The sequence below is a fragment of the Dreissena polymorpha genome, chromosome 15 (assembly GCF_020536995.1).
Source record: "Dreissena polymorpha isolate Duluth1 chromosome 15, UMN_Dpol_1.0, whole genome shotgun sequence".
In the NCBI taxonomy this organism is placed as follows: domain Eukaryota; kingdom Metazoa; phylum Mollusca; class Bivalvia; order Myida; family Dreissenidae; genus Dreissena; species Dreissena polymorpha.
Window position 1 is genome coordinate 128,380 of NC_068369.1, and position 26,386 is coordinate 154,765.

A 26,386-nucleotide genomic window follows, 5' to 3' on the forward strand; every position below is an offset into this window, starting at 1 on the left:
GACAGACAAATGGCTGAGATAACCACATAATCCCCATGTTTCTCCAAAAAGCGTGGGGATAACTACAGGGATTGTTTAAACTTATACATTTTCGGCAGTATTGACAGAGTCTGTCTATATATCTCCTGTATGTCTCCTGATAATTTCCAATGTAATTAACGCTGGAAAATCAATCAGTGTCGGCAGGTCTGGAACAGTCTGGATTTATACTGAGATTTCATTGGTACATAAGAACAATTCTTCTATCCTTGCAATCATAATTTGTAAGGTTATGATTTCTTGATTGAAACAAATCTGTTTGTGCTTGTTGTATTCTGTTAAGTACCTGCAAGTTTAACCTAATTAAGCAAATAAGCAATTAACATGATGCAATGTGCTTAGATGCACTGACATTGAAAGGTAACGCAATTTTTAAGTTGTGTGTTTGATGGCTTAAAGTGCACCTGTGGTGAGTTACAGCTTTAGTTTAGCCTTTTCATCGTAAAAGATTACTTTGTCACGTACTTTTGATAATTAACTTAAGGTCATCATTAAAGCATGCGGTATATATGCCTCTGACATACATTTTCGGTAGAGTAAAAACAAAGTGGGACACTAAATACAATGAAAGGATAAGAATGCTATTTCATAACCATGTTGCATGCTTTACAAAACATACATATTTATTGTCAGCACTCTAAAACTATCATGTTACATAAACAAGTGTAAATTCTATTCAATGTTACTGCATAAGACTGTAAATATTTAGCTTGAAACTGTTGGATATGCTGTATGATCTGCTAATTATTTGCGGTATGTTTGTTTGTTATGTTGCTTGTTTTTGCCATTTTCAACAGTATTTCAGGCATTTAAGAGCGGTAATTCAACCAATCAGCCTTTTCTGGTTTCATATTCACTAGCCTATTTTTAGACTAAGAATGACAATGATACTTAAAACCAAGAAAACCTACACAAGAGTATATTTACAGGCTAAAAAATGGTGCTTAATTATGTCAATATTTATTGTTAAGTTGTTAAAAAAAGAACATTATTCTTGATTTTAAGACTTAAGTCTCAGGATCAGTTGGTTACTATTGTCCCAGAACTAGCTGGTTTACCATTTAACCCTTTCAGTGCGGGAACCGAATTTTAAAGGCCTTTGCAAACAGTTTGGATCCAGATGAGACGCCACAGAACGTGGCGTCTCATCTGGATCCAAACTGTTTGCTATTCTGATAGTATTCTTTGAAAAAAAATGAAGAAAATGCTTATTTTACAAATTCAGCAGACGACATTTTAGCAGACGACAAATTTCCCAGCATGCAAAGGGTTAATGCATATATTCATACCAGTGAAAATAGTTTCAACCTCAAATTTCATAGTTGCCCCAACGAAGTCTTGGATTAACAATTATCACTGAAATTTGAAGCAAATAATGGGTTTTAATTACTGATTCTGTGACTTCTGTGATAAGAAATGTTGGCACATAAATTGTACTGAAGTGTCCATAATTGGGTACACTTGTTTGACTGAACAATATGTTGAAATGGTATTAAGATCTGTATTTAAAATACATTTCCTTGTTCTTGCTCAAGTTGAAGTCACTTTTGTTTAAAGTAAGGACATTATTTGAAGGTTCAAAGATGCGCATGCATGCAGAATAATGCATTTACAGGGCTTTAGTTATCTCTCAGATATATCTTGTATTAACAGAGTTTGTTTACTCTAGGAATTTGTATTGAAGTGATTGGTTTTGTTTTATTTTCTATCTGGTTTACTTGCAATATGGATATAATGTGGGAGTCACTGCCAGGATTGTTGTGTAAATATTGGTAAATAGTGTATGAGTTCTGTATAATTGTAATTGAGCCACGCTGTGTGAAAAGGGGCTTTACTGCATGTGCGTCTTCCCAGATTAGCCTTGCAGTCCACACATGCTCATCAGGGACAACACTTTCCACCTAAACTGGATTTGTGCCAAGAAATTACTTTCTTTAAAAGAAGAATACCTTAAAAGCAGAAAGTGCAGACTGCAAACGCTAATCTGGGACTACACTTTTCGCACATGCATTAAACTCCCTTTTCACAAAGCACGGCCAAATTATTATGCTCATCTGATTGATCTGATTAATTGTTAATGTACGTGCAGAATATGATTAAGAGCCGTGAATCACTTTTGTGCAGTTTTACAGAATCTATTTAGAATAGAACATTAACAGCTCATTTTCTTATTTAAAATGTGGTGATTCATTTTGGCTTAGATGCCAGATAGCAATAAGTCAGAGTCAGATAGCAATAATTTATCTTTACAAATAAATCATTCAAGCATGCTGGAAACACCAGTTTTATGGCATTCATGATGGGTAAAAATTTCTCCTCCTGTATCTTCTAGTGGTCTTTATATTAAAGTATACAGATTAAGTGTACCATTAAAGTCATCCTGCTGATCAATGATTGTATCTTGTTGTTGGTTGATGTAATTTCTTATTCTGCTCAATATTTGTCTCAGCCTGTTGTTACCTTCTGAAACATAGAGCACCATTGTGGGAGATCTCCCAGCTTTATCCATGTTCATATAGTGTCATCTCAGATTAGCCTGTGCAGTCTGACTAAACCTGATGTTAGCTTATAAAAGTTTTTATGAGATTAAATAATGCACTTAAATACAATTACATGCACTTTAAGACAATAAAGTATTTGCTATATGCCAGGTCATTGATATAGTGTGTTTTTTTTAACTGTATCAGATTTGTGTAGTTAAGCTGTCTTATTGATTCAATGGCTTCGTATTTCATGTCTATTCCTTGGTTGTAATTGAAGGAACTGAAATACATCAAAATGTGGCTATTATACAGGGGTGACACTCTTATAAAAAGACAGGGTGTAAAAGATATGCATTTTCTGACCCACTTTTAGCTCGATCAGCAAATGTTTTTCTTTTCAAAAGATTACTTTAAACCTCATTCTACATCTAATACTTAAATGTAATGCACATTTTGAAAGAACATAGTTTTAATGAAAGTATTGATAAATTGTTTATGTTATTGTTTAGAATTATGATTATGCCCCTGAAGGAGGGCATATATTGATCGGAGCGTCCGTCCGACTGTCCGTCACACTTTGTGTTTAGGTTTCAAAAAATGCTCATAACTTCTATGTCGCTTCAAATAGCAATTTCATATTTGGCATGCATGTGTATATGGACAAGGCCTTTCCATACGCACACAAATTTTGACCCCTGTGACCTTGACCTTGAACTTTGTGTCCGCGTTTAGGTTTCAAAATTTGCACTTAGGTTTCGAAAAAAGCTCATAACTTGTATCAAGCGTTTATAGGGGGCATAAGTCATCCTATGGTGACAGCTTTTGTTGATTATTATGATTGTAAGAAATGCATTCAATTGTATTTATAATAATGTATACTATATGGTTTTAATTATAGAATTCTTAACTGATTAACTGATTAAATTTTGAGGCATTACAATTAGTTAAGGCATGTAAAAAAACCATTCAAATAATGCACCCAAAACTTAAATATGCAATCAATTTAACTTAGCACTTCATTTGCTATGTTCAAACAAAAAAGAATTTGCAATTTGCTTGCAAATGATAAGGTCTCTGCCAAGTTATCGTGAGGTCACGGGTCCGATCCCCACTCGGGGAGCATCCTTTAGATCTTCCCCAAAGTACAGGTAATAGGCACAGGAAATAAGCTTGAGATCGCTTCTATAAGCCTGAGGCTTTCGATGCAATCAAGCTAAGAAAAAATAAATCGGTTACATTTGCTTGAATCAAAAGCATGAGTGTTTATGTTTTCCAAGGGAGTATTACTTGATTAAATGTTGTCATACTTGTCTTGGAGTTATAACTACTTTTTTAGCTCACCTGAGCGATAGCTCGAGGTGAGCTATTGTGATCACTCAGCGTCCGGCGTCCGGCCGTCCGTCCGTCCGTAAACAATTTGTAAACATCTTCTTCTACTAAACCATTGAGCCAATTTCAACTAAATTTCATGTGGAGCATCCCTAGGTCATGGGACAAAAGAATTGTTTAAAAAAATTTGATCGCATAACCAAGATGGCCGCCATGACCATATATGGTAAAAACCTTAAAAAATCTTCTTGTCAGAAACCGCTCATCAGATTTTCAAAAAATTTCACAGGGATGACCTTTGAGGGCTCCCCTGAAAAAGCTGTTCAAAGAAATTTGATTCGTCAAAAAACATGGCCGCAGGAGCTCGTTGAACTTTGCATGTTTATTCGTTTTTGCCTATTTTGTGAAAACTTTCAAAAATCTTCCACATTTTTTGTCCGATCCTTTCCAAATTTGCACAGTGTCTTTATATCAATGAGGACACGAACCCTACAAAAAATGAGCATTATTGGTCCATGAAGTACAGAATTACCTCCCCTTGAATTGAGAAAATGGTGTTTATGCAATAAAGTCCAAATTTTTCATCCAATTCTTTCCAAACTTGTAAGGATTTAGCATGGTTCAAACAAGGGAAACAACTACGGTTTATGCATGTTCTTTTTATTACAGATTTGCCTCCCTTTAATTCATTCAAAATCTCATTTTACAGCAGAGATTCCAAATCTGACCTGTAAATGAGCCCCATATTTACTGCTGGTGCTATGTTACCTTTTCCCATTTGATCATTCTTAAGTATTGGTCTTGTAATGCTGCTACTGCTACTGCTACTGCTACTACTACTACTACTACTACTACTACTACTACTACTACTACTACTACTACTACTACTTCTACTACTACTACTACTACTACTACTACTACTACTACTACTACTACTACTACTACTACTACTACTACTACTACTACTACTACTACTACTACTACTACTACTACTACTACTACTACTACTACTACTACTAGTACTACTACTACTAGTACTACTACCACCACCACCACCACCACCACCACCACCACCACCACCACCACGTCTACTATTACTACTTCTACTACTACTGCCTCTACTACTACTACTTTTACCACTACTACTACTACTACTACTACTACTACTACCACTACTACTACTACTACTACTACTACTACTACTACTACTACTTACTACTACTTCTACTACTACTTCTACTACTACTACTACTACTACTACTTCTACTACTACTACTACTACTACTTCTACTACTACTACTACTACTACTACTACTACTACTACTACTACTACAACTACAACTACTATTACTACTACTACTACTACTACTACTACTACTACTACTACTACTACTACTACTACTACTACTACTACTACTACTACTACTACTACACCACCACCACCACCATTCACAGTGACAAAAAACGTATTCACACAATGGCTGCTACTACAACTTATAGCCCATATAAGGGGGCATGCATGTTTTACAAACAGCCCTTGTTTCTATGGGATTTTAACCACAACTGTTCATGTTTATCTCCGACACATATTTTTAGGTCACCTGTCATGAAGTGACACGGTGAGCTTATGTGATCGTGTGATGTCCGGCGTCCGTTGTGTGTGCCTGCGTGTGTCTGTGCGTCCGTCCGTCAACAATTTGTTTGTGTAGACAGTAGAGGTCACAGTTTGCATCCAATCTTGATGAAATTTGGTCAAAATGTTTATCTTGATGAAATCCGGTTTGGGATTGTATTTGGGTCATCTGGGGTCAAAAACAAGGTCACTAGGTCAAATAATAGAACAACCTTGTGTTGACAATAGAGGTCACAGTTTTCATCCAATATTTATGAACTGTGGTCAGAATGTTTATCTTGATGAAATCTGGATTGGGATTGTATTTGGGTCATCTATAGTCAGGAACTAGGTCACTAGGTCAAATCATAGAAAAACATTGTGTAGACAATAGAGGTCATAGTTTTCATCTGATCTTAATGAGTCAGGTGAGCGATTCAGGGCCATCATGGCCCTCTTGTTTTCTTACAAATCAAGGAAGGTTTTTCTAACCATGCTTCCATGAAGTGATATATAATATAAATGGCCAACATCATAGTATGTAGGTGTTGATGAACATCACAAGCAACCATCTTGTCAGCTACAAGATTCTACTATAAAACTAACATTTATTAGTCCTTGTTTTAACAATGTTTTTTTTTGATGGTCATGTTTGGTTGCCAAGGATATTTACCACGTAGAACGACTCAGTTGTTTAGCATAATTGCCTGTTCAGCTTCATGACTTTCACACGTATCATATTTTTGTTAAATGGTTCCTATATCATTTCTTCTCTCCAAATCATATGTTCATAAGCAAAATGTGTTATCTCTTGCAATTATAAGCTCGACTATTATATATGAAATATATATAGTGGGGCTATCCTACTCATCCCGGCGTCGGCGTGAGCGTCTGCGTTAGCGTTAGCTTCTGCGCTATAAGCGTGCAAATGTTAAAGTTTTCGTTCTACCCCAGATATTTTCTTTGTCCCTTGACATATAGCTTTCATATTTTGCATACTTGTTTACCAACATGACCCCAACCTATAAACAAGAGTGGACAACTCTATCAAGCATTTTGTCATAATTATGGCCCCTTTTTCACTAAGAATATGCAGCAAATGTTTAAGTTTTCGTACTACCCCATTTATTTTCATTGTCCCTTGACATATTGCTTTCATATTTTGCATACTTGTTTACCAACATCACCCCAACCTATAAACAAGAGAAGACAACTCTATCAAGCATTTTGTCATAATTATTGCCCCTTTTATACTTAGAATATGCATATTATTGATAAATCTATGTTAAAGTTTGCGTACTACCCCAAATATTTCCTATATCCTTTGATATATTGCTTTTATATGTTGCATACTTGTTTACCAACATGACCCCAACCTATAAACAAGAGCAGACCACTGTATCAAGCAGTTTTACATAATTATGGCCCCTTTGACACTTAGATAATTTAACATTTTGCTTAAATTGCCATTATTTAACTTCTTTATTTGTGATCACATTTTATTTTTACTTTGACAAAACAACACTTACCTGAATACCACAATTGATTCCACCAAACAATACCCCACACCGCTACCCAGAATCCATCCACATTTAAAACATCATCTTATGAATTACCCCACCCCACATTATACCCCCTCTCACCACCCCCAACCCCCCACCACCACCCCCCCCCAAAAAAAAAATAAAAAATAAAATATTTTTAAACATCATCTAATAAATTACCACACCCCACATAATACCCCCCTCTCTCATCCCCCCTACCCCCCCCCCCAAAAAAAAAAAACAAAAAAAACTTTTTTTTCCTTATTTTATTTTTGAAAGATCGTCTAATAAATGACCACACCCCACATTATACCCCCTCTCACCCCCCCCCCCCCCTCAATTTTTTTTTTTTTTCCTTTTTTATGTTTGAAAGATTGTCTAATAAAAATTTTAATATAAACACTTTCCCCATGATGGCTTAAGTTATAATGTCAAGCACTCGAATAGTTGCGCGCTGTCCTCTTACAGCTTAAATTGTTTTTAAATGGTGTCAGACAATCTTTGGCCTTTAACAGCTTTCCTTATATCAACAATTTTTATCTTAGTAGTGATCAACACAAAATAATTATAATAATATTACTGTAAAGTTGCTCATAACAGGCATTTTACAAACCAATGAATGTACAATTCCAGCATATTTTCATAATTGTTAATAATAACAATCATGGAAATCAACTGGTGTTATGAAGCTTCGAGGAAGTCTGTTAAACCTTGACTTTGTTTATGTTGGCATGATTTGAGAAACAATTCCAAATGAATTTCATCAATTTTTAATTGGTTTGGAGAGCTTTCTGCTTGAACAGTCAATTATAATGTTAAAAAAAGCAGATAAATATCTTCAGGCAAAAAATATTGACTGCAGCCTTCAAAGTGCTCTGAATGTAGAGCTTTTATGATCATCTTTTGCCTGTCGTGCTTTGTGTTCGTCTTCAACATTTGCCTTGTTAACATTCAAGAGGCCGCATTTATTGTCTGATATTCATGATACTTTGTCAGAAGATTTGTCCCAATAATATCTTGGACAAGTTCAAAAAATTGTTCCGTTTGGTTGAAAAACATGACAGGCAGGGGGCAGGGCATTTTTGCTTATATCGCTATAGTAAAACCTTGTTAACCCTCTAGAGCCCACATTTATTTCCATCTTCATGAAACTTGGTCTGAACATTTGTTTTAATGATACATCTTGGATGAGTTTGAAAATAGTTCTGGTCTTTGAAAAACATGGCCGCCAAGGGGCGGGGCATTTTTCCTTATATGGCTATAGTAAAACCTTATTTTGTCAACACTCTATTGAGGCCATATTTATTGTCCTGTCTTCATGAAACTTGGTCAATAGATTTTTTGTAATGATATCTAGGACGAGTGAAAAAATGGTACTGGTCTGTTAAAAGACATGCCAGCCAGGGGGCGGGGAATTTTTCCTAATATGGCTATAATAAAGCCTAAATGTTAACACTCTTGAGGCCACATCTATTTTCAATCACCATGAAACTTGGTCACAACATTTGTTTTATTTATATATTGGATGAGTTCCAAAATGGTTCTGGTCTGTTGAAAAACATGGATGCCAGGGGGCGGGGCATTTTTACTTATATGGCTTTAATAAAACCTTGTTAAACTTGTGAAGCCTTGTTAAAGTCAAAGATAAAGTTCAATCTTCAAGATATTTGGCTTGGCATTTTTTGCTTATATAGCTATAGTAAAAACCTTGTCAGCCTTGTAAAAGTCACAGTTATAGTTCAATCTTCATGAAACTTGATCAGACAGTTTGTTCTTATGATATCTTGGGCTGCAAAGAACTGGTCAGTTCCTTTGTATCTCAGGTGAATGACTTTGGGCCTTTCAGGCCCTCTTTTTTAAAGGCCCTCTTGTTTATAGTCAGGAGGCCAGTAAATTACCTTTGAGTTTTGTTAGGCCACTACTTTTTTTTTTATTGGTTTACAAAAATAATTTTGAAAATGGTCCATCGGGCGGTCGAAAAAAAAAAAAAAAAAAAAAAACATTGGAAAAATAAGTTAATACTAATAACATCAGAACAAAGACATCATATCTTTTATAACCTTAACACAGAGACGAAAAATCTAATTATGCAATGAAACACATCTATATCTTCAAATGAAATGAGTCACCTAAAAGCACCTTTTGTAACATCAGGCAATTTTAAACACTCCATTAAATGACATGCGTTCTTCTCCCATTAAAACGAAAAACTGCGCTTCATTTCCGTAATTCGATGCGCACCATTACGCAATGCGATGCCCGTTGCATAAATCTTATATAAGATAAACTACTCATACACAAAGTATGTGTTTGCTCTTATTGGACTTATGACATCGTCCATGAAAAAAATCGAGGTAGATCGATCCCCGCGTCGTCGCGGTAATGTTTGTTAAAGTTGTTGTTGTCATGAAAACTCGTTGATTTACAACGCAACACGTCTTTATTAAACTGACGCGAATTAATACAATCATATTTGTCAACTTGGCTTTTGCTTTATTTTGATAATTTAATCCAAAGTTTAATGTTAGCAAGTGTTTTTACTGGAATTGTAAACAAGGAGCCAGTTGAAGTCTTCCGAAAATGTGCAGTCTGTGTGAATTGACAGTTTGACGTCATCAAAGGAAAGCCGCTTGCTGTCTGAAGCAATAAAGCGACAAATTTCGCGCCGACAAAATTGGCTTCCTTTGTCTAGCAATCAACATGCCGAACCAATCGTGCGTTTGTTTCTCAATTGCAATCCTCCAATTTAATAATAGCACGTGCATAGCTCCGCCTTCGAATCTTTTGCAGAGAACGGAGGCGGAGTTTAACGGTTAATTGAGCTAGTATTTTTAATACGCAAGTTGAGTTCTGATTTGCCGAAATTACTCGGCCCTAAGCATTAAAACGACAAATACATTTATCAATGATTTTCCGAGATATACCGATTTGTTCCGATTTCCAAACTTTCTGTACAGTTCCTATAAACTATGGCGGACGTGTTTACAAAATTCCTAAACACATATATCGTAAATAATGGCAGTGTTTTATTGGATTATTTATACTAATTATCAAATTGCAAGGTAATACTTTTTATCTACTATAATATCGGGTATGTTTAATATAATAAACATGTTAAACAATATAGTTGCGTCACAGACTCGGAAATAAATTTTGATGCGGTCGACATTTTACTGACGCTGATTTTCCTATTGTCTGTAATTAAATAAATTTTGAGAAGTGCCCATAAAAGGACTGGTACATACTGTGTCACATTGAAAAATATCCCGATCTCTGTAATATATGTGAACCAATCGTTGATTGTACTTACTTGATTTTATTCGCAACCGTACTCAAACCGGATCGGTTTTTTTTCTCGTTTCGCTCGTTTTTCAGTGCGGTCGGGAATAAAATATATAAAAAAAAGACGATTTTCCGATTTTATTTTTTTTCCCATTTTCCAAAAATTAGGGTCGGCGGTTTTGTAAACCAAGAAATATAAAAGTCGTGGCCTTATGGGTACAAAAGATTATCCAAGAGAGAAAACTCTAGTTGTAAAAAATTGTGTAGTCTAATTGAATTGGATCCCTTTGTATAATACTGCATTATCAAATACAAACACTTTGCAGTGGTTACCTCCCTTAAAAATTAACAGTAACCCAAGAAGTCAGATGTACAATGGTCTCTATCAGGCAGTTTTTTTTTTCTTAAAGCATACATATTTTAAATAGTTATATGTAGTTTGCAGTCAAAAATGAATTAAGGAAAAAAAATATTTGATTAAAACCATAAATAATAAAACAAGGCATGACACGATCATCATCACATGGTTTGTTAAGACTGAAGTAATTTGAAAAGAACTATGAACATGCTTCTCATTATATTTGTATTAAAAGGAATAATAATTTCTTTATGTATTTGTTTCAGGTGCAATCTTGGACAACAACAGTCAGACAGACTTCTTTAAAAAATGTGAATTTAACTACACTATTCAATGACGGATGAAATGATATGAACTAAAATTTGTGAACCCATTAAGCCACCTTAATGCCAGCGTCACCTAGTGCTGATATGGCAAGCGGGAAACCCAGTAGAGTACACCGCAACCTCTACTGTAACACGGCGCTGCCGAAACGGTCTGGATCTGTCAGTAGTAACCCCGGCATCTTGTCCCCAGTTTTGAGCCGCATCGACGAAAGTGGGATGGATCCACAGAGTGTTCTCTTTCATCGTACACAGAGCACTTCTGCACTCAGGGTTCCACGACAAAGAAGTTCTTTTCTCTATAGGTATTCTTACTAAAACAGAATCTGAATGTCGCTGAAGCTGGTTTGAGCAAGTTTGTACTTACCCCTTCTCAGTGTAAAGAAGTCAAATTGGCAAGGCAATTAACCCAACTTTTTAAAAAATTTTGGTTGGAATAATTGCTTAAATACTTTACTGAAAATAATATCAGACATGGCGTCTTTTTTTGGAAGAACGAGGCAGTATAAAAATGTTTAAGATTCAAGTTAAAGGTCAGTTGTATTCTCTGATATTGAAAAACAAAAACATTGTGTATGGTCCAGAGACCTTACTATTCCAAAACCTGCATTTACCACTGGACGTGTTTAATGTCAATAATGTAAACAGTTACTGGAAAATATTAATATATATTTTTTATCTCACCTTAGCCCAACATGCTTTTGTTGAGTTTTTGTTACCACTGTTAGTCAAGGTTTGGTTGTCCATTGTTCGTCATCAACATTTAATACTCTAAAAGAAACATTTAATGTTTAATCTTTATGAAACTTAGTCGTAACCTATCGCCTAAGTTCAAAACTGGTTCATGTTTGGTCTTAAACAAGGTGAACTTTAGAATTCATTTGTTTGCCCAATCATGATTAGACTTTTTGAGAACATCTGTTTTAATGACATGACGGCTTAGTTAGAATCTTTGCAGGTCTGTATAGAGGCTAAAAGCTTGCAGGTCTGTATAGAGGCTAAAAGCTTGCAGGTCTGTATAGAGGCTAAAAGCTTGCAGGTCTGTATAGAGGCTAAAAGCTAAGGTTTTTTTTGGTCATATTGCGTCAAAATCTTGTTAGTGTGTCAACAAAAAAAAGCTTGTCTTATGTGACTTAATTGAAACACTGTGAACTAGCGAAAAATAACATTTTTTCATCGCAAAACTTTCTCAGAGCAATTTTCCTCATGATGGTCTCAAAATGGTCTCTTTAAATACCTAACTGTGTGGAAATGATGCAGTTTGACATTATAAAAATAGTGTATACAGTAGACTTGTATTTGATTGTTTCATAAAAATTGTAATGGTCAACTAAAAGCTGTATTTGCTTTATATTTTAATCATGGTCAGAACATTCGTTTTGAACAATGTTTTGGGCCCATTACATATGTGTCATAAGGGGTAAACAGACTAAACCAGATAAGAAGTCACATTTTTTACAAGGATTTTCCAATGTATACATTTTCTGATACTATACACTCATACTATAACTTCCATAATTTTGAAGTCATACTATATAGCATTTATCGCTTACATGGACATTGTCATAATCCAGCACTTTTCCCCACTAAAAGTCCCCTCGACATTTCATCTCTGGAAATTTTATCAAAGCACATAATAAAAAAGATAAGTCATCTGTCAAAGATTTCCATCAGTTAACGCAGTATATGACGTCAGTCAGTCAACATTAATCAGCCAAGAATTGTGGAGAATTGCGAGAATTGAGTGCGATCAATACTAGATATAAATGCAAGCAAAGATCAGGGATTCTAGAACTAGACAGTGCTTTGTTAACCATATATCTCTTCAGCTCTGAGACTTATATTCTTCAGGGAATGCCTGTAGCCAAGCATGCAGTGCAATGTCAATTAATGACCAGTTGTCTGGTGAGCATTCTCATTAGAGAAGTTTAAATGGCTAACAATGTCATAGTCACACTTACAATGTGACAACAACATGTTAGTCTCTTCAAGCCATGAAAAAGTGCAATGACTTTGAATGTACTTTTAATTTGCGCAAAGAACATTCTTTTTAACCAGGTTTTCCGAAGGAAAAAACTGGTTATTAGATTGGCGAATGCGGGCGGGCTGGCTTGCTGGCGGGCGGGCGGAACAAGCTTGTCCGGGCCATAACTATGTCGTTCATTGTCAGATTTTAAAATCATTTGGCACATTTGTTCACCATCATTGGACGGTGTGTCGCGCGAGATAATTACGTCCATATCTCCAAGGTCAAGGTCACACTTTGAGTTCAAAGGTCAAAAATGGCCATAAATGAGCTTGTCCTGGCCATAACTATGTCATTCATTGTGAGATTTTAAAATCATTTGGCACATTTGTTCACCATCATGGGACGGTGTGTTGCACGAAAGAATCATGTCAATATCTCCAATGTCAAGGTCGCCACGACTAAAAATAGATTTTTTTTAAAACAAACTTACAAAGGGGGTTAATTTTGTTTGTTCATTTCAAAAGTTCAGTTTGAGTTTTCTCCCTTTATCAGATTTTTTTTTCACAATGAAAACCTGGTTTTGTGACAATTTTGTCCCTTGTAGAGAGTATTTCGTCACTTATGGCATCTGTCATGCATTTATTTTAAAAAAAAACTTTGGGAATCCATTTAATTTATATTCATGGTAAAAAAGTGATGCATCATTAATAAAACCATTTTGAAGTTGCATTATTCACGTGTTAATCTAGATGACGCTTCATTCAAAATTTAACTTATATTTATATATTCATGCCTGCGATTCAGAGTAGATAAATAGATGACCCTGTTGACAAATTTACACAATTCCCTTGATAAAGATGAAGTCCTTGAAGAGAAACAATTATTAGCTGCAAAAACACTTTTTCAAAAGTACATAATGTGATGGCAGTCTTAAGTCTTTAGATATTCAGGGCAATAGAGGCTAATATATGCAAGAGAAGAATGTCTCAAAACGACATCAGCCAAAGCTATTGTATTGCAGCATTACTGGCTTTAGTTTTGCATGCTCTTTGTACCAGATCTGGGGAAACATCTTTTGTATGGTCATGATTTTTATCAATTTCATACATTTATACAGTATTATACAATGATCTTGCTGTAAATATATGTCATTTGTCTGAAATAAATAATTTCTTTATCATAAACCAGTTTAAAAAACAATTTTAAGTAGAACATAATAATTATTATCTATGACTTTTACAGGCAGCATAGTAGTTAGCACTATTTTTCTCTGATCTCAGATGGCAATCAAAACACATATAATGAAATGATATTGTTTTAATGTTGTATTTACTTGAATATCATCAAATTCTAAATAAAATGTAGAGTTATTTGTTTAAAATGAACACCTGATTTAATTTATTTGCACTGTCATAAAATATTTGTTGTCAAATGTTTATTTATGGAGAATATTCTTTGTTCACTAATTATGTATTCACTATAGCGCTAAGACAATTGCTGTTAAGCAATAAGCAAGGGTGGTAATTGTTATTTCCGTGTTTTGACAGTTATGTCCCCTGAATACGTTAGGGTTAGGGATGTACATGTATGTTGGGGCACAGTTTGTTAACATGTTGGATAGAAAAGCGTAGCTTTACCTTATGTTTATTTATATTTTCTTTTTTAGGGATTTTCTCTTAGCTATGTTTTCTTTTTTCAGAGCAAGAACTTCAGCCATGATGAGGAACTCTTTTCTGTTAGCAATCGTGTTTATTTCTGTAATGTTATATTTCTTGGATCATAGGCACATATTACTAAGTCTTATCCCTTTGCATGCTGGGAAATTTGTCGTCTGCTAAAATGTGGTCTGCTGAATTTCTAAAATTAGCATTTTCTTCATTATTTTTTTTCAAAGAATACTATCAGAATAGCAAACAGTTTGGATCCTGATCAGACGCCACGTTTTGTAGCGTCTGATCAGGATCCAAACTGTATGCAAAGGCCTTTAAAATTCGGTTCCAGCACTGAAAGAGTTATTGTCTCTTGCAGTGTATGTTGTTGAGTTTGTTTCAGTTGTTGTAGTTACAAAGTAAAGGGGGTTATACTGGAATCACTTAGAATGTTTGCAACTTACAGCATTCTAACATTTTAATGTTAAGTTGTGCATGTCCATTTTTTATTGTCCTGTAGTAAAACATTACACAAGCTATATATGCCACTTTTTCATATTAAGATTTAAGTAACATTTTATATTTTGTTTTTAGGTAGGATATAGACTTATTTATATTAGCAAAAGTATACACCTCTGACACTAAAGTGCTCAGACGTTCTTATTTCATAGGTAAAATTGTATATTGGCTCTCGATTTGGTATCATCAATGCCTTGTTCCAAAACTGGCCACACCCAGTGGGCAAAGAGATTATTGCACAATAATTTTAAAAATCATGTACTGTGAAAATATAGGGAAAAATTAAAATATTGGCATTCAACAATATTTTGTGTTGTTCTCTGCAAACTTTGTCGAAATTATGGCCTAGGTGTAAACCTAGCCAGGCCGAAGGGTATAGTTTTTCTTGCTACAACTTGCTATACAGTATATTACTACTGCAATTTTACTAGTTTAGTTTTTGATGTTTTCCATAACTATTTTTGTTAGAATGATGTTAAGGGTTCTGAATATATGATATATTCACAACATTGCGCCATTGTTTAAAAAAACACGTGTGAAAGTCTATTTAATAATGAAGACAATTATGCTGTTTATGTCATAACGAAATTAAACAATATCTACTTGAAATATTTAGCAATATTATTGACAATTTAATAACATTTGTCTATTTTACAGTTAATTTGACTGTGTATATGATGCTTGATATTTTGAATCTTAGTCTGGCCACATAACTTTGGAATTGTCTATGAAATAATGTCTATAGTTATTTGCTCCTGTAACCTCTGCAGTTGTCTCAGTAACTGCTATCACATAAGTAATTTGGACTTAGTGTTAGTTAACCACGTCATATCATCCAATCTTTCTCGCTGAAATTGACTGGCGAAATACAGATAAAAATGGAAAAAATTTAACCAAAAAAAACCCCAACACATTATTGTATGTTTAAAGGTCCTTGATTGAACTGGTGAACAGATTGAGAAAGTGATTTTATGACATTAGTTTACTTATATAAAATTAATTTCTAATCTTAAATGTTCCTATTATAAAACTGCTTCTACAACTTGATTGGACACAGTGATTAGTGACACGCTAATTAGGTCAAAATTTAAGTTGTTTGTTTTTCAGGTATTAAGCATTGGTCAACAAGTATGGCATAGAACTAAAGCTTTATTGAAAGTTTTTAATGCAATTAATGAAAAAGATTATTGAAATAGAGGTCACTTTGACACAGTGAATAGGAGCTTTACGGTATTATGTTTTAAGATTAATTTTTTCTCAATTTCACTGAGTGTATTTTACGTCAAATTTAATGGCTTTATGAGTATTTTACGTCAGTGTTTTATGTCAATATTAATGCCTTTATTAATACTTGAAAATCCAAAAGCATGATACATTTTCTGTTATAACAGCATTTGTTATTGGGTCAAATGTTTTTACTTGCAGAGTTCTGAAGAAAATTATACTGAATTAATCTATACAAAATGAAGATATAGAAATTCATTTTGAATTGTGTTAATTTTCAAATAAGTGTTTTCTGCAGACCTTTCAAGATGTCTCTTTGGAGTGCCTATTAAGGAAAACTATTAAAAAAAACAAAAAAACAATGTAAACAAAACTAGAAATAAACATATGAAATTAATTAATCCGAACATAATGAATACAATTTCTTTAAACTTTTTCTTGCTAAGTAGTGGCAACAAGGCGTTTAATTGAAAGAAAAATCTATGTGCATTGCCTATAGGAGTAGTCACACCGCTATAGAGCTTTATGGATGGCAGGAATATTGATATTGGAGGCTCCATTTTGGAATATAAGCTGAAGACACTGCTTAACAATTGATTGTGTCAAAATCAGTTGAATTTTGTTAATTTGAGAAATTCTGTTGTTGTTCACTAGTAGTTGAATATTTTGAAAAAAGTATGTGAAGAGAAATAATTGTTTGGTTGAAAATAATTGTCACAAAATTAAAAGATGTTTAAGGATTCAATAGTTGGTGACTAGAAATTACATGTGTGAAGGATAGAAGTGTTTGTGGTAAAATTTGTTCACAATGCAGAAGCTAGTGCAATATCTGACACCAAGTTTTAAAAGCAATGGGTGCAATGTTGTGAAGCTCTCGAAACGAGAGCGAAAACAGAGCAGAGACAAGAGTAAGGAAAGACAAAAATCGAGCGGTTCTACGATGCTCAGGGAGGAAAGAAGGGAGGAAAGAAGTGGTGAGAATTACAGTTTTTCGGCTTATTTTCATTCCAGACATGCAGAAGATCTTATTGTGACACCATTTGCTCAAGTTCTTGCCAGTCTTCGAAGTGTTCGTAACAACTACATCAACCTCACCAATGTGACAGCAAAGGAAAGGTCTGTAACACCTTTCCATTTTGTCTTGTGTTGAAATTATATATTAAGTTTTTTGTTTGTTTTAAATTGAATTAATAATACAATACCTGCAAGCATATCATGTGATAATAGTTATGCATGCCGCAACTAAAATAAGTATGGTCATATAAACAAGTACATAGTTAGAGAAAAAAATAAGTATTATTAAACAATTCTATCATTATCATTCTCTTGAAAACCAGAATGCATAGTTCACTTGTGTGCAAAAAACATCTATAGTCAATGACTGCAAAAGTATTTTATCGTATGTGCAAAGGTTTAAATGCCTTTTGTCCACAGTCACAAGCAGCTTTCGATCACATCCATCAAGATCTTATGCGCTAAAATATCCATATATTATGTATTAGACATCCTTATGTTCTACACACTATAAGATTATGTGCTAGACATCCAATAAGATAATGTGCTTACATCCATAGCTTGTGTGCTAGACATGCATATCATATGTGCTAGGCATTCATGGCTTCAGTGATATATATATATAAGACATCCATAGCATATATGCTAGACATCCATGGCTTATGTGCCAGACATCCATAGCTTATGTGCACAGCAAACCAAAGCTTATGCGCTTAGACATCCAAAGTTTATGCCCAAAGTTATCCAATCCTTATATGCACAATCATTTAAAGCTTATTTGCAACGGCATTCATAGCTTATGTGCAAAGATATCTGTAACTTAAAAGCAAAAACATCCGTAGCTTATGTGCAAAGATATCAGTAGCTTATAAGCAAAAACATCTATAGCTTTTGTGAAAAGATATACATAGCTTATAAGCACAAACATCCATAGCTTATGTGCAAAAAAATTGATACCCCTTTCTGGCTTTCAAAGGATGAAAATGGTTGATTTTTGTAACTAAGGTAAATCCATATGTAAAATAGTTTACATACTCAGAAGTTATCCTTTAAACACCATTGCTTGTATTTATTATTGAATGGAACCATTTCATGAATATACTGCATTACTATTTCTTTTACTTTTTTTGCCTTGTCTGTATATAAACCTTATTTGATTATTTTCAAAATTACAGTTGTTGTTTAGGACATAAACTAATAAGTAAATGACCTTTAATGCCATAGTTACACTTGGAATTGTCTGCCCCTAGCAGCTTTGTGTGCAAGGCATATGATGAATATTGTGTCCGTCCGTCTTTCTGTTTGTAACTGGTTAAGTAGATATGTCACTGATTCATATAGTGCCAACACCACTTGCTGCAAATCTCTTAATACTTGCTGAGTAGTTTCTTATGAGCATTCTGTATTGACCCATGGCACCCAACATTAAATTTCCTTTACTTGTACTTGGAAAACATTGCATCAGATGATTTCTTGTCATGAAATGAGCCTTTTCTTGTCATAGAAATGGACCTTGACCCTCTAATAAATGAACCTTGATTTGTTTTGGACAAAGACCATTTCTAGCAACTAACAGCCAGGGATATGACTTGTAGGTTTGTTTTCAGATTCATGTTCCTTTCTCATATCTGTTCAGGTATTCAATGATGCCCTATAAAATGCTTTCATAAAACAGTAATTTTAAATTAATTATACGTTGTTTTTTATTGTCTTTAGTCTTACTAGGTTCATTCCACAAACTGGTGATAATTATGGGCAATGTCACTTGACCCCATGTTATCATAATTATCATATTTGCCGCAATCCAATGTTACCATGTACAACTGCAATATTCGCTGATGAAAACACCCATTCTTTTGTTATCAATATCCGTAGCAATAGAATCAGAATTAATTTCTAATTAATATTCAGGATTTTTCCAATAAAATGATGTTATTTCTGTTTGCTTGTTTCCTGTGTGGTGTTAATGAAAATAATTGGGTTGCTTTCAATGGATATATTGATGAATTGCTAATCTATAAATAGTCGTAAGAATATCCTTGAAAAGAGGTGAATACAAGCATCATCAGATTTGGATTAGACTGGGATTCAAACCAATCGAATCTATATTATTGATTATCTAAAAATAGATAGTGAAAATCAGCAAATTTATCAATCTTAACGCACATTTTCTTCCCGCTTATCTGTCTCCACAGATTAAAGTAGTGCAAAAGACTTCATTATGCGTAATCCGCAGTGTAATGTCAAACAAAATTCCTGGATATTTTCCTAAGAAATGAGATTAGATGGCAGCAAATTTGAGGTAGAAATGGGGTTTTGTGATTTGCTGAAAATTGCTACGAGTTTTACTCTGTAATCCTGGAAATTCTCTCTGAGATGAATTTGAAAATGTCTTTTAAAGAAGCAGCACGAGTGAGTATCCGCTTTGCTGCAATATGTTGTCGTGCAAGTGACATAAAGACTCATCCCCCCCCCCCCCATAAAAACTTTGCACAAGTAATTTCTATCGATCTGACCTGGATGCAAAAAAACGCATTGAATTCAGACAAATAATAACAGCTTATAAATGATCTTACATGTTTCAAAAAGAACAAAAGCTGATGGAAGCTCAAGATTAAATCAAGTAAATACTCAATATTGGTCTTATTAGTCAACATCTATTAAAATTTTGACCTTAACATACAATTTCTGTCATTAGAACTGGTGCAATTGTGCTGTGCTGGTATTTTAAGTTTTGTTGAAAAATATCTTTCTTTAATTATTTTGTCAAAATGAGTTAGTTTAAATTTCAACCATGGATGTGAGTACTTTCAAATGAAACCCTTGCATTTATTTATTAGAAACTCATTTAAGTACAGAGTTCTCATAAAGAGCTTTGGTTATTTAATTTTTAGCTCAGCTATTATATATGAAATATATATAGTGGAGCTATCCTACTCACCCCGGCGTTCCGTTCTGTGCCGTGCCGTTCCTTGCCATGCCATAAGCATGCAAATGTTAATTTTTCATACTTCCCCATTTATTTTCATTGTCCCTTGACAAATTGCTTTCATATTTTGCATACTTGTTTACCAACATTGACCCAACCTATAAACAAGAGCAGACAACTCTATCAAGCATTTTGTCATAATTATTTCCCCTTTTATACTTAGAATATGCATAGTATTGATAAATCTATGTTAAAGTTTGCGTACTACCCCAAATATTACCTATATCCTTTGACATATTGCTTTTATATTTTGCATACTTGTTTACCAACATGACCCTAACCTATAAACAAGAGCAGACCACTGTGTCAAGCATTTTTACATAATTATGGCTCCTTTTACACTTAGATAATTGAACATTTTGCTTAAATTGCCATAACTTCTTTATTTATGATGTCTGTCAGTCCGTCACACTTCGCGTTTAGGTTTCGAAAAATGCTCATAATTTCTATGTCGCTGACAGCTCATGTTTTCTCTCTTTTCTTAAACCACAAAACTTACATTTCATATCTGATTAATGACTATATCTGGTGGTCTGCTACAAAATATTGAGTCATGGATTTAGTGCTAATTTTTTATAATGCCATATTCTTATTTATTAAAATAACCACCAATGAATACATTTGTTGTCACACATATGTTTAACAAATAGAAAATAATTTTTATTTGATTTTATTTAACAGTTTTTTAGCTCACCTGAGTACAATGTGCTCATGGTGAGCTTTTGTAATCGCTTTTTGTCCATTGTGCGGCGTCAACATTTGCCTTGTTAACTCTCTAGAGGCTACATTTATTGTCCAATCTTCATGAAATTTGTTCAGAAGATTGGTTTCAATGATATCTTGGATAAGTTCGAAAATGGTTACGTTTGCTTGAAAAACATGGTATAATAGTAAAATCTAGAAGTCTAAAAAAACACTCTAGAGGTCACATTTATTGTCTGATCTTCATAAAACTTGGTTAGAAGATTCATCCCAATAATATCTTTGACGAATTTGAAAATGATGCCGGTTGGTTGAAAAACATGGCCGCCTTGGGGCGGGGCATTTTTCCTTATATGGCTGTAGTAAAACCTTGTTAACACTCTAGAGGCCACATTTATTTTCCGATCTTCATGAAACTTGGTCAGAAGATTTGTCCCACTGATATCTTGGATTGGTTGAAAAATGGTAATCTTAGCTTGAAAAACATGGCTGCCAAAGGGCAGGGCATTTTTCCTTTAATGGCTATAGTAAAATCGTGTTAACACTCTAGAGGCCACATTTATTGTCCAATCTTCATGAATGGTCAGAAGATTCATCCCAATAATATCTTAGACGAGTTCAAAAATGATGCCGGTTGGTTGAAAAACATGGCCGCCAGGGGGCGGGGCATTTTTCCTTTTATGGCTCTAGTAAAACCTTGTTTACACTCTAGAGGCCACATTTATTGTCCAATCTTGATGAAATCTAGTCAGAAAATTTGTCTTAATGATATCTTGGATGAGTTCGAAAATGGTTAAATTTGCTTGAAAAACATGGCCGCCAAGGGGCGGGACATTTTTATGTCCCCCACTATAGTAGTGGGGGACATATTGTTTTTGCCCTGTCTGTCTGTTGGTCTGTTGGTCTGTTGATCTGTTTGCGCCAACTTTAACATTTTGCAATAACTTTTGCGATATTGAAGATAGCAACTTCATATTTGGCATGCATATGTATCTCATGAAGCTGCACATTTTGAGTGGTGAAAGGTCAAGGTCATCCTTCAAGGTCAGAGGTCAAATATATGTGGCCAAAATCGCTCATTTAATGAATACTTTTGCAATATTGAAGATAGCAACTTGATATTTGGCATGCATGTGTATCTCATGGAGCTGCACATTTTGAGTGGTGAAAGGTCAAGGTCATCCTTCAAGGTCAGAGGTCAAATATATGTGGCCCAAATCGCTTATTTTATAAATACTTTTGCAATATTGAAGATAGCAACTTGATATTTGGCATGCATGTGCATCTCATGGAGCTGCACATTTTGAGTGGTGAAAGGTCAAGGTCATCCTTCAAGGTCAGAGGTCATATATACCGTAGGTTTCCACGTATAGCGCGCTCCCGTGTATAGCGCGCAGGCTGTTTTTTTAATGCAAAAATGGAGAAAAAATATTTAAAGACAATAAAACCAACAAATCGGACCGAAAATGGCCGCCATTTTTCTATTGCACAATCCAATAATCCGGGACATTGGAAAGCTTAATTAAGCATTCAAAATAGGAAGCGTCATTATGATTAGGAGCATGGGATGCATAGCACTATACTTTTTTTACAATTTTGTAATTTTCTAGCAAAAGATTAACAGTCCACGTGCATTTCGTGAAAACGTGAGAAAATAAGAATTAGTGTTCATCGTGTGATTTTTCCTCGGGGAAAGCATGGGCATTACCGGTTAATTTGAATGTGGCATGGGAGACAGGGATACAATTGTTGAGGTACACCACTGTTCAATGTTCAATATTTATACACCCAAAATGCAATGGCATATCTTCACGTTCTCATGCATATCTTCACGATCTCAAGTGTCAATTAGTTTCTCAAATATCAATAAGCGTCTTAACAAGTCGTGGCACATATTACTCAATAACATCTGCCAATTACGAAGTGCAAAATGACCCCCTTTCACACCTAACGTTACCCGCAAAAAAGACCTCGTTCGCACCTACCCTTGCCTGCTCTCCGGAATGTCGACAACAATCCCCATCGGAATTCATCAATAAAGAAGTGTAAAAACACAAACAAAGAAATGTCCGCAAGTTTATTAAAACAAATTTATTTTTGACCAAAACTTCTTCTACCGCATTCATATCTACCAGTAGCGACTTCTTGTTGTTTCGACAATGGCCCCTCAGTCTGTACGATTATAGGGTGGTAGTTTTCTGGAAAAAAACATGGCGGCCATTTTGATTATTAACGATTACCGGTATACAACATATTTTTTACCAATTTAGCAGTCAGGATAGCGTTGTATCAATGTATAGCGCGTACCAGCTTTTTAATTTGAATTTTGGAGGTAAAACACTGCGCGCTATACGTGGAAACCTACGGTATGTGGCCCAAATCGCTTATTTTATGAATTCTTTTGCAATATTGAAGATAGCAACTTGATATTTGGCATGCATGTGTATCTCATGGAGCTGCACATTTTGAGTGGTGAAAGGTCAAGGTCATCCTTCACAAGGTCAAGGTCATCCTTCAAGGTCAAACATCATATAGGGGGACATTGTGTTTCACAAACGCATCTTGTTTCTTATATGTCTATAATTATAAGGCTATAGTCAAATCTTGTTAACACTCTAGAGGCCACATTTATAGTCAGATCTTCTTGAAACTCGGTCAGAAGATTTATCCCAATAATATCTTGAACGAGTTCAAAAATGATGCTGGTTTGTTGAAAAACTTGGCCAGCACGGGGCGGGGCTATTTTCCTAATATGGCTATAGTAAAACCTTGTTAACACTCTTGAGGCCACATTTATTTTCCGATCATCATGAAACTTGGTCAGAAGATTTGTCCCAATGATATTTTGAATGAGTTCGAAAACGGTTTTGGTTGCTTTAAATACATGGCCACCAGGGGCGGGGCATTTTTCCATATGGCTATATATGGCTATAGTAAAACCTTGTTAAAACTTTAAAGGCCACATTTATTGTCCAATCTTCATGAAATTTGGTCAGAAAATCGGTCTCAATGATATCTTGGATGAGATCGAAAATAATTATGTTTGCTTGAAAAAACTGGCTTCCAAGGGGCAGGACACTTTTCCTTATATGGCTATAGTAAAATCTTGTTAACATTCTATGAAAAGAGGCCACATTTACTGTCCGATCTTCATGAAACTTGGTCAGAAGATTCATCCCGATAATATCTTGGACGAGTTCAAAAATGATACCAGTTGGTTGAAAAACATGACTGCCAGGGGGCGGGGCATTTTTCCTTATATGGCTATAGTAAAACCTTGTTAACACTCTAGAGGCCACATCTTTTTTCTGATCTTCGTGAAACTTGGTCAGAAGATTTGTCCCAATAATATCTTGTTATCTCAGGTGAGCGACTTTGGGCCTTTCAGACCCTCTTATTTTAAGGATGTAATGCAAATGTTTCTGCCTATTTGTTATCTGTAATTGAAAGAATGTTTTTACTCTTTCCCCAAAGATTGTCTAGGACAGAAATTTGTTTTTTAAATTGAAGTACTGTGCCTTTGTCAACTTAAAAACATACGTCTTTTCTCTTGAAGCATAGGGCAATAAAAATAGGTAAACTTCTAACTCAATTGATTTTTCTGTTTGAAAGTATGCAACCTTTATCAACAAAACACATTGGTATACTAAAATCCTGTTAGACTATCTTTCTTCAATGTTACTTTAACAATATACTGAAGTTTCCAACCTTGCCCAACAAAACACGTCAGGATAGCAAAATTATTCAATCTTTCTTAAATGTTGCTTAACAGCATGAACGGAATAGAATTCAGGTCTTCGGCTTAAAATCAATACATGTCTTGTACTATTTCTGACAACATAATGTTGTACTAATGGGTCCTCTGATTTGTTGCTTTATACTTAAATGTCAGCCTGAGAAATCTTGTGTTAGCATGACCTGAACGTCTTCTAAATCCATGCAATCGATTGTATATTTTTTGTATCAGTTTTTTTGCAAGAAAGAAATGTGAACTACTGGGTATTTTTGAAAGTTATTCTTTACACAAATAAATAACCCAACATGCCAGTGAGATGTCAATGAAACAGGGTCATTGCATAGAAATTCTGGATCGTGAACTAAAAACAATAACTTGCCTGTTAAGTATGGGACAATAATACAAATTATAGGATATCCAACTAAAATTAATTGCAAGGCAGACTGATATTAGAAGCTTATGAAATACTTCCATCTGGTTTTCCTACTTCTGTCTCAGCCGGCTACATGCAGATCACTGGTTTTGCAGATGATTCGGCTGACGTGGGCTCGGATTCTAACATTGAGGCCGAACATTACTATTTGGCCTCTATTAATCAGGTCTATGAAATTTTGTTCGAGAACCTAGTTGATGACATGATTCCGCCCTTCCCTGTCGGCTACAGGCTCTGCAGTCACCGTCACTGAACAGGTGGCCTGCAAACGTGAGCCCAGCAGGATTAGGAAGGCGACGTCTCGCGTCGACCTCCGCCTTCCAATTGGCTTGACTACAATGTATGTATTCCAGTCCAACTAATAAGCCTGCTCCATCGCCATTGAAAGCTCTTAAGGAACTGACTGAGCCTAAACAGCTTGATGGTGGTAAAAGCTACAAGTCCCCTGTACCCCACCTGACTATCGGTTTGGACCTTTCCAAACTGCTGGGTCTGGATCCTGACATTAGCGAGCTTTCACTTACTATGCCAGTTGCTTCTACCACTATCAGTTCCTTACTCCATGTTGGAGAACAAGGACTGAGAGGGGACGGATCCATAGGTCTGGCTAACCAGCTTGACCGCATGGCGGCCACAGCCTTGTAGATGGCTTGGGAGCTATTGGACTCAGGTCCGAGATGCTCAGGATCTGGAGGGACCTCAGCCTTTCTTCCCTGCCTTAGTTTTGTTGTGGGAACCAGGTGTGAACTTGCTTAGAACTGCTCCTTTCACAGCAGATTCCCTTTTTGGAGGCAGTATACAGGCAGCAATCACGGCTGACCAGGAAGACCAGATCTTCGCACTCAAAAAAACACACTCATTCCCTGTATCTTGAAACCAGGAACTTACTCGTTCTTTGCAAGAGCCTCAACATCACTCTCTTGTCCAAACACATACCAGGCCATATCAACGCCCTTGCGAACGGTTGTCTCGCAAATGCCAGGTCCTTCCATTGGATTGGACACTTCATCAGGAAGTGGCCAACCAGATTTTTCTCACGTTTGGTTATTCATTGGTCTATCTGCGACCAGAGACAACCACAGACTTCCTCTGTAAGTGAGTCCAGTTTACAATCCAGCAGCGTGGACGGTAAACGCTCTTTGTTCGCTTGGGATCAACTGGATGCTTACGCCTATCACTCA

General features: G+C 35.2%; 1 protein-coding gene across 2 annotated transcripts in view; it reads left to right on the forward strand.

The window, feature by feature from the left end:
- Positions 1-26,386, forward strand: part of LOC127860825 (cAMP-specific 3',5'-cyclic phosphodiesterase 4C-like) — a 212,172-nt gene that overhangs the window by 96,902 nt on the left and 88,884 nt on the right. The window contains exons 1-3 of one of the 2 annotated variants that reach the window (XM_052399118.1): positions 1,688-1,811; positions 10,914-11,275; positions 17,343-17,447. In XM_052399118.1, coding sequence (XP_052255078.1) covers positions 11,034-11,275; positions 17,343-17,447 — 347 coding nt within the window. In that variant the 5' untranslated portion in view covers positions 1,688-1,811; positions 10,914-11,033. Of the gene's footprint in view, positions 1-1,687; positions 1,812-10,913; positions 11,276-17,342; positions 17,448-26,386 lie in introns of those variants that run through there. The other variant, XM_052399117.1, reaches the window with a different exon arrangement.